A 10,236-nucleotide genomic window follows, 5' to 3' on the forward strand; every position below is an offset into this window, starting at 1 on the left:
AAGTAAGCACAAATTGCTCACACTGTTGTGTACACCAAATCAAAGCAAGATAGATAGTATATATAAGCTTTGTAGAAACAGAAACTGTTTTAGAAAATAATTATGTGTTAGAGAAACGTGAAATTAGTTACATGGGGTGAATATATATCTCATTGTTGCAATGACAGTGTTATTTTTCCTGTCCCCATTCTGCTGTAAAAATAGGAGGTCTATTTCTCCAGAACAGTCTCTTTCACCCTAGCGACTGCTGCTGCATTGAAGTGGATCAAATATTTAAGAGACTGATACATATTATCATCATCATCATCATTTATTTATATAGCGCCACTAATTCCGCGGCGCTGTACAGAGAACTCATTCACATCAGTCCCTGCCCCATTGGAGCTTACAGTCTAAATTCCCTAATATAGACACACACTCACACACAAAGACAGAGAGGGGGACAGACAAGGGTCAATTTTGATAGCAGCCAATTTACCTACCAGTATGTTTTTGGAGTGTGGGAGGAAACCGGAGCACCCGGAGGAAACCCATGCAAACACAGGGAGAACATACAAACACCACACAGATAAGGCCAAGGCTGGGAATTGAACTCATGACCCCAGCGCTGTGAGGCAGACGCGCTAACCACTAGGCCAATGTGCAGCCCAATATTATTACATTGTTTAGTAGCAGGTAGTTTTATTGTGATATTTAAGATTTGTTATTAAATAAGGAAAGTCTATATTTTCAATAGACTTCAATGTGGGGGGGAAAAGAGAAATTGAAATGGAATATTGTATGACATACTCAACACATTAACAAATAGGAGAAGTTAGAAAGGAAATTTGAAAGGCTAGGTAAAAGTCCAACTTCTCTATTTGATAAACAGATCCTATATTATATTAATGGACATAGACAGAGCAGCATACAACATACACATATATAAACAAACACACAAGAAAATCATTAATCTACATTCAAATCATACTTTAAATGGGCCTGCAGGTAATATTTACCAGTAACATGGATTGTAGACAGCTCATAAACTAATACCATGATTCTTCATACACCACAAACCGAGTATAGCAATAAAAGGGAAAAGCTATTAGCACACACCTTTAATTATTGCACTCCAAAATGTGAAGAATGTTCTGTATATTGTCCAAAAAAACACTATAAAACAAACATTACACAATGAGAGTCACTGAATAATTAAGATCACAGATGGCTTGGATATAAGTTTATGAATAGACACAACTAATCATAATAGCACATAAATAAATTCCCACAATAACATAATTAAAATAAACAAGAAAATACCGAGAAAAAAAATAAACAATGTACTAATATGCACCTCGTGTGTGGGCAATCGTCACCAGTTTTACACACTACTAAGATTAAACTCCACAAACACTTATGTACAATATCAGCACAATGTTACAGTGTGAAACTAAAGATAAAACTTATATAGAATGTAGATCTCAGTAGCAACGCGAGCGGGAGAATAAAACAATTCTCTGATATACAACTGCCCTTTCTCCTACAATAGCATCACACTATTTACTATCATTGGCTCTTACCACTACACCAGCTACCCGCCTGCTCAAAACTATGTCATTATTTGTTTAAGGAAAATGCGATCTCATATAATTAGAGCCCAGTTCAGCTAATTAAAATACCTGGCTGGTTTCTTTTGTTTGTATTAATTATTTTGCGACTGGACAGCCCACTTGACGTCGGTGATGATACTCAGGCAATGACAACATAAATCTATATGGGCATACTTACCAACATATAAAATATCACAGGAGAGAGGTGGTATGAAGTCACTGTTCTCCCTATAATATGTTGAAAATAACTTTTAGATGTAGGAGCGCAATTATTATTATTATTATTATTATTATTATTATTATTAATACCATCATGTCTCCGATAACATACACACATATATATATATATATATATATATATATATATATATATATATATATATATATATATATGTGTGTGTGTGGATAGATAGGTCTCTATGTAGATAGATAGATCTATCTATCCATATATACATATATATATATATATATATATATATATATATATATATACACTTTTATTTTACAGCAACATATATGACTTAGCTCCCACTGTATTGTAAAAAAAGTTTACAATCAATCATCCCACACTATCGGAATAATAGTATAAAGCAATATAATAATAATAATAATCTTCATGCTACATATTTTGCAGATTCCTGGTAGGGATTATTCCAAGTAACGATTTATTCACTATCCGTAAAATTATCTATCTATTTATATATCTTTCGTCAGATGTAACAGCTGAAATATAAGTGAAGATTGCCGCATTGCAGAGAGATAATTTGCTAAAGAACACAGAAGGATTCGCAGACATAGTGCTGGAGGGAAGATATTTCTGTGCTACAGATCTGTTTTCACCTTCACAAGTACGGCAGCGTCACAATTATATTCAAATACAGTGAGAGGTCATAATGTGTATGGATCTGTGTGTGTGACTTCAATGTGTACCTGTATACTGTAGATGTAGATTTGCTTCTTTCTATCTATCTATCTATCTATCTATCTCTGTTCTATCCTCCTATTAACCGGTTATCTGGATCGAGGAAAACAATTGAGACAAATTATTCATTTAATACAAATACAATACAAATACAATATTTTGCATTGTGTTACTTTGATAATGTTTCATCCTATATGGCCGGAGCATAATGTTGTCAAATATTTCTGTGTTATAAAAATACTATAATAAAAACAAATACTTAGAAATTATACTTTGAACTTTTATCAGTCAAAGCGCCCAGAAGCTCTGTGGGTTAAATTAATTGTTCAGCTGGATAAAATAAGAGTTGAAATCCGTAAAGTAAACGGCTCAGTTATCAAACACAGACCCTGATACAACTTTCCTTGTGTTGACTTGGGGTCCCAAACAGGACAAAAGAGAATACGAGAAAGCTCTTTCTATCCCCTGTGCAAGTTGCAGTAAGCTTTCCCTTTGTGTCGTCGGATTTTAGAAAGGATAGATATATTTTCCAACCGTTTTATACACATCTATATTCCTGGTATTTTCCCCTTTGGTAGAAGGATAAGGAAAACAGTTACCTTTAAAAAAAAAAAAATACAACCACGAACTAAACAGTAGTTTTTAGTATCTACATTATTTTTGCCTAGAAGTTAATTTTGCATTGCCAATTTTCTCCAGATAGTATTCTGATCAGCCTATCATTAGATCAGCTCTGCGATATTTCGTTTACACTTGTTTGTAATATAATAAATTAAGGAAAAACAGCTGTCGTCTTTTTTTGGCATTTTTTTCAGTTGTGCAAATTAACAAGTTCATCTAAAGTATAGTCTAGATAATGAATATTTATTATTGGGCATGTTAACGCAAAATGTAGCTCTCTAGTTGTCGCTGAACTAGAAGTCCCATCATGGCCCGCCAGTCAGTAATAACAAAGAGGATGTTTGACTATAAGGATTACAATGTGGCTATCTTCACAATTGTATTCTATACTTTTAATTTAATGCACGCAGTCCCCAGTTCCCCATGAAGCCATTGCTGGTTAATTAAGTCAATGGAGGAGTGCCATTTATAAAGGGTTATCTAGGATCACAATACATATAAATTGCTGGCATCTTAATGTGCGGATCCCCGGCAAATAGTAAACCCCATAATCAACTTGATCTGGCAATTCAACAGGATCCCACCCCAGTCATGATCTCACCTATCTTTCAATCTCCCCACCACTATTTACTCTTCGGGGACTTAGAACGTTCCCAAATCAATTGATGGAGAACACTGTCAAACAGTCATTGCATTCATATATTGTCTTTATGCTGATTGTATTCCTGCACTTAATTATAAAATTACTAGTACACATTAGTAATCCACTGGTCTCCCAAATGACTTGTCTTATTTTTATTTATCTATAAAATGTGTATAAGACCACTTCATTAAGGATATTCACAGCATTTAAAGGAAAGGTTTGTGCAGAGTTCACTGATATTATTCCTATCCCAAATGTGTCTCCACACACGTCCAGTCCTTATCCAATCTATGTAGTCTATTGTCTATAGACTATCACAGATATCAAATGTTACCCACTCTCCTCCGCCCCGATATATAATTCTGATACATCAACTATACGTTATTCTGTATGTATCCTTACATAAACACATGATAAGGCACCCGTATTGCATGTGAATGTATGTATGTATGTATATATATATATATATATATATATTATAAAATGCATGTGATTTATTTGTGCGTATAGCATGTATATCTATAAATATATAATATATACACAATATGTATGCAATCGTGTATGTACACTACTATTATTGTAGTTGCTCTATAATGAATACATTAAATTAGTAACCGAATTACACAAGGCACGAAAGACATACTCATTCTTCATGTCTGAATTGTTGTTGTTTTTTATTTTTTTGCTTTTTAGAAATCAAAATATTTTAATTACAATTACATTTATAAAATTAAACTTATTTTGAACAATTTGTATTTTTTTTTATTGAACCATTATTTAAAACCATTTAATAAGAAACCAAAGCGGGGAAAACCATGCAATAAATTACGGATATTCGGGAAGAACAAAAAAAAAATCATCTAAACGAAAAGAAATAAAAGTAATAAAAATAAACACACAGAAAAAACCCTTAGTCTAGCTTATCCCATGGGGTTAAGCCCCTGCATTCTACTATTAGAGACGTATGTGGGGGAACAGCCAGATAGGATATCTGGGCTCTGTGCTGGGGTCTAGCAGAGAGAGACCCTAACCAGCCACTCTGAAACTTTTCCCTTTTTTTTTTAAATGACCTATGCTTCTCTTTTAACACTATCAGAAATAAAAATTACAAAACAAACACAAAAAAAAAATAAAAAGGTACATTTTGTTACATGAAGCATTAACAAAATGTGGGATCCATTACTGCCAAACACCCGGGCTCCTACTCATAGGTTTTAAAACAATATTTATCTGCGATTATTTTTATATTCTCAGACATTAAAAACGTCTTCCCATAAGCAAGTAACAATATGAGATCCAGTACCTTTCACCAAAGTGACATTGGTTTGAAGAAAGCAAAAATGTAACTTTTTTCACAGCACAATTGTCCTTCACAATTCTGGAGTATATAAAAAAAAAGCATAATGGAATATTTGTTTTCAAATTATTTCCTTTTTAACTATTACTGCCCAGAACCATTTCACATGTAAACTTGCCTAGAAATTGATAAACATTTAGCAATATATACAGTTTACATAAATACACCCCTTTGCAGCTTAGTTGACCTCTGTGCTTTATATTACATTGAAAGATCCCCAATCTGCAGTTTCCTCTTTCTTTTGTTTAAAACAACGTGTTGTTTTTATTTCTTCTTCTGTCTTAATTTGCCAATAAAGTAACAGTCTTTCAGAGTTTTACAGGGGGGAATGTTATTTTTCCATCACAGTGAGTGAATTATGACGTGTTTAGGACTGGTCTGGAATAGACCCCTTGGTAATATGTAGGTTCCAGTGCTGAAGCTTCTATAGTCCCTCTTCCAGTCATAGATGTACTACCAAGGGACATTGCAGGAAGGGCCCCACCATAGGAAGAATACTGCTGCAGAGCCTGTTCATAAGCTTTAAAGTCCAATTTGTGCTGTTGTTCAGAAGAAGACATTAGGTTGTTGATGGAAAACGGGTGATTGAAGGAATAATGTGGATCTCCTTTCATGTGGATGTGGGACTCATGGACTAAAGAGTGAGATGTGTGAACAGAGTGAGAGGATAAAGGAGATGGACCTCCTGCTACCTGTGGCTTTAGGTCTCCACTAGAAACATTGTGCTCCAAAGACTGTGGACTGTTGGATTGGTTAGATATGGAGGAATTGCTGTCCATTTGGCTGGACTTGCCATGCACCCGGTGTAAGGGGGATGAGGGACCTGACTGGTCCTTCCTGCCATCTTGCCCCCCTTTACCCCCCAGTTGCTTCTCGCATTTAAACCGCTTCTGCCTGCGGAGATAGCACCCGTTCTCAAACATGTTCCCAGAGTCAGGGTGCAATGTCCAGTAAGAGCCCTTGCCAGGTTTGTCTGGGGATCTGGCCACCTTAACGAAGCAATCGTTGAAGGACAGAGAGTGCCTGATGGAGTTTTGCCACCGCTGCTGGTTCTGCCTGTAATAAGGGAAAAGGTCCATGATCCACTGGTAGATCTCACTCAGAGTCAGCATCTTGCTTGGGGCCTGCTGAATGGCCATTGTAATTAATGAGATGTAGGAGTAGGGGGGTTTGGCATGGGGGTAACTTCTCCTAAAGGTTTTTGTGTCTCTGGTCCTGTTGATGTTGGAAGGAGCATAAGCCATTGGGCTCATTCCTGAGTTCATGCTGGAATAAGGGCTCAGACTGTTCATTGAGGCTTGTTGGGCTGACATTGCGTTCATGTTGGTGGGACTGAGAGCGGTACCCATTGGTGGCACTCCAGATGCCATCCCGTTCATTGCTGTGGACGATCCAGCACCCATCCCAGACATGCCGCTGGGACTCAGGCCTGGTGCTAGTCCCGAGTTGGCATAGGACATGTTAAATGAGCCCGATGTCATGTTGTTGCTGGAGCTCATGGGGTTCATAGTCATGTAAGTGTTCATAGATGCCAATCCTTGGGTCATGTTGTTGACCGGGATAGAGGAATATGCCTGGTAAGACATAAACATATTGTCAAGAACACTTCACTTCAAACGTGTGTATATATATATATTTATCATAGCTACAGGATATGTGTAACATTGAGTCTGGTACTACGATATGGTAACGTAGAATTAGGCAAGCTGATCTGACTCTACAGCTCTTTTTTTAGAACTGAAAGTTTCCATGCTGGGACTTCTAGTTCCACGGCGACAGGCCGAGCCTCAGGTTCCCAAACCTGCTTGAAACCTTATACTCACTGCGGGACATTTAACTGTCAGGAACTGCTCTCACCCAACGTAACTAAGAACCAATTGAATCTGATTATCTGATATTTGCATAATTCGACAACTAAACAACAGTTTTGTTGTCATATTATGTTATGTTATTATTTGTTAACAATTAACACACTGAAAGAACACATAATAGTTCGCTATATTCGTAGATACAAAAAATTCAGTAACATTTCCAATAAATGGAGATGACCACAAATGAGTGTTTAGTGTTATACAATATACATCACCTATCGAGATATTGGATGCTCATTAATTATTTTATTCAGCAAAGCACACGATTCCAACATTAGCGTTCAGATAAACAGCTTTATTGTCTGTTTATCGTTTTTCCTTTTGTTTACAATATAACAAATCAATATGTTCATTCATGGACTGTAATACAATGTAAAATGTCTAACTATTTGCCCACTCCACTTCCTTGACATTTCCTAAATCTATTAGGAAAAAAAAATAAACGATATACTCTTTGCTATACAAAGTTATATGTCCATAGGATACCAACTTTACTATTGGCAAGTTTACTAACAATTATAACTAAAAGAATCGAATACAAACAGGTGTATAAATCCACCTAAATTATTTGTATCTTAAATGCGTTCCCATGTCACAAATTTAAATGACCGAATGACCGCCCCAGTTGCTCATTTTTTTTTTACTGAGATCTAACCCTATCCAGTTACCTACTTTCCACCTTGTGTGTTAGCTAAACAATACGTATATGCATAGAATGTTCTATTGTTAACTAATTCCAAAGTATACAATGTAATCTCTAAACTTCAGATAAATGTTCATTAGACATTGTTCAATTTAGGAGCTAAACAAAATATCCTATTGTATTTCAGTTAACCTAAACAATACTAGTTCCTTGCTATTTAATGGACTAAAGAATATGGAGTTGTGACAATGAGGTCTAATTATTGAGAATATGACCTGGCCATATCGCTGTATAATAAATTGTCATTGTAACAATTAGTTTTAAGGAAAATACATAGGGGGCTCAAGAGCTCTAGTGCTAAGGATTCAATAGTATGTACTATATATTAATTACTCTTTCCAATTTTTTTTTTGGGGGGGGGGGGGGGGTAAGACTGACAACGTAGAGAAGTGTATAACGTCAAATTGATTCAATTGTAATCAAGGCAGACAGTCAAATATTGGTGTGGATTTTCCAATGAGAAAAGTTTGGCATACTTTAGACTACACTCTATCTTGTACAATAGAAATATCAGGTTATTTCTCTGTCAGTCCGCTTGAATTGCCACCAAAGTAGCTCACATATCACATTAACCAAGTTAGGTCAATCTTGAAGAATGACTACAATAAGCACGTTGGGTTTGTCTGATATTTTAATTGGATTATCCCAAGGCATAAAATTAGGAGTTAAAACGCATATATGACATGTGAGCCCTATGATTAGAAAAATACCTTGCGTACTGCGTGGACACTGCCACTTTCTGTAACCCTAGATGATGGTATGACAGCTTAACATAGTTGTTCTTAAGTCCTTTATAAGGGCTAATATAAAATAATATGTACAACCTTAATCAAGTTCCTATCGGAATTAGTGGCGCTATATAAATGGTGATGATGATCTGTTTCGTCATATATATGCTTTTTCATAACATTAAATGAATCCTTTTTTTTTTTGCATAGACCCAAAATACCTGATACGCCTTATAAATAACAGACCAGTAATGCCCCATATGATCTATATTTACACCTATGTCTCAGGTATGTGTATCTGAAGGGGACGCTAAGTAAGAATATGATTAGGGGCATCTAACAATCCCAACGTTCTAAAAGAAGATCCCTCAAGGGGATAAACTTTTAGATGCTATGCAGCAGAGAAACTGGTTCCACCTCTCACTTTATTTCTAAAGTAATTCAGCTTTTAGGGTCTTATGGACCCTGGACAGTAGATCGGATGTTAAAACTTCTGCAAGTTATTGAAGGACATGTGAAAGGAATGTCTTCGACAGGCAAAAAAGTTTGCAGCAGCTGGGCTGCGCTTTTACTAAGCGACAATCAATATAAAGACCTTCAAGATTTTAGGAATTCCCCCTCTTACCTCTTGGGTTTCCTGGTAATAGTTGCTCCAGTCGGTTGTCTCATGTCCTTCCATTTTTACAATTCCTAACATCCTGGATCTCAAGAGCCCGTGTGAAACATTCAGCCCACTAGTCCAAGAAGTGGAGGAGGTAAAAGAAGGGGGATGAGAAGAATGGGTGCTGACCACACCGACAAGGCAGCGCTGCGCTGCGTCCCCCAAATCAAATGGCAGCAGGAGGGGAACTGGGAGAGTGCAGAGCGAGCTGATGTGGATCTTACGTTAAAGAAAGGACTTCCCTCTTCCTTCTCTCTCCTCCTCTTCTTCCCTCCCTCCCTCAGTCACTTCTCTCCATTTACTGGCTGCAGAGTGTACCTTAGAAAATAAAGCAGACAGCTACACCTGTCCTGCGCCCCTGGGAGCGCACGCTGCACAATGTTCTGTAAGGGTGGCCCCAGGTATAGAAATGTGTATCTAGGTGATCCACCCCACTACAAATAACAAACCAATGGTAAAGACAGCCTAGGAACACCCTCCTCCTGCCTTTTAACTGCATAGCTGCAAGATAAACTTCCCGGGAAATAATCTCGGTACTATCAGGCAAACTGAAACTATTACCATATATATAAGTAAGACTTTACCAAAATACCATAAATTATAATCTAATGCCCTTTAGCATACCAAAGTATCTTCCTTTTAAATTACCTTTATAGTGAAATAAATTATCAATTGCGTTTAACTATATAATATATATATATATATATATATATATATATATATATATATATATATATATATATATACTTTTTTTTGGGTTACAGTAAGATGAATAGCTGAATATTAATGCTATTTTATGAATGTCTCGTAATGCACCTGTAAGATAAAATAAAACAGAATGCTAATTAGTAATGCTTGAGCATCAGCGGTTATTCGGACTGGTTCTTCAGCTGATGTGGGACTACAAGTCTCAGCAAGGCCTCTTGGCACAGCAGCTAGAAGGCTACAGGTTGTCTACTTTTTCTTTTTTTTTTTTAATAATCTGTGTTTGGTGTTGTCCTAACACAGCATAATAGCTATTCTAAGTACACAGTTTTCTGCGACTGCTTCCACGTGTAAACAAATCTGCAAACAGCCAAAACACAAATATGAACCTCAAATTTACCCAGTAAATACGCATTATCTAGAGAACCGCGTA

At 36.4% G+C, this 10,236-nt stretch overlaps 1 protein-coding gene across 1 annotated transcript; it reads right to left on the reverse strand.

Annotated features, from left to right (window-relative positions):
* Positions 1 to 4,469: 4,469 nt before the first annotated feature.
* Positions 4,470 to 9,473, reverse strand: FOXA1 (forkhead box A1). Its single transcript, XM_075191798.1, has 2 exons — positions 9,063 to 9,473; positions 4,470 to 6,709 (listed from the first exon to the last, which is right to left on the reverse strand). Exons 1-2 carry the CDS (start codon positions 9,132 to 9,134, stop codon positions 5,492 to 5,494), a joined length of 1,290 nt encoding a protein of 429 aa, XP_075047899.1. The 5' UTR covers positions 9,135 to 9,473; the 3' UTR covers positions 4,470 to 5,491.
* Between the last annotated feature and the right edge of the window lie 763 nt (positions 9,474 to 10,236).

Source organism: Mixophyes fleayi, chromosome 12 (genome assembly GCF_038048845.1).
Source record: "Mixophyes fleayi isolate aMixFle1 chromosome 12, aMixFle1.hap1, whole genome shotgun sequence".
Taxonomy (NCBI): domain Eukaryota; kingdom Metazoa; phylum Chordata; class Amphibia; order Anura; family Limnodynastidae; genus Mixophyes; species Mixophyes fleayi.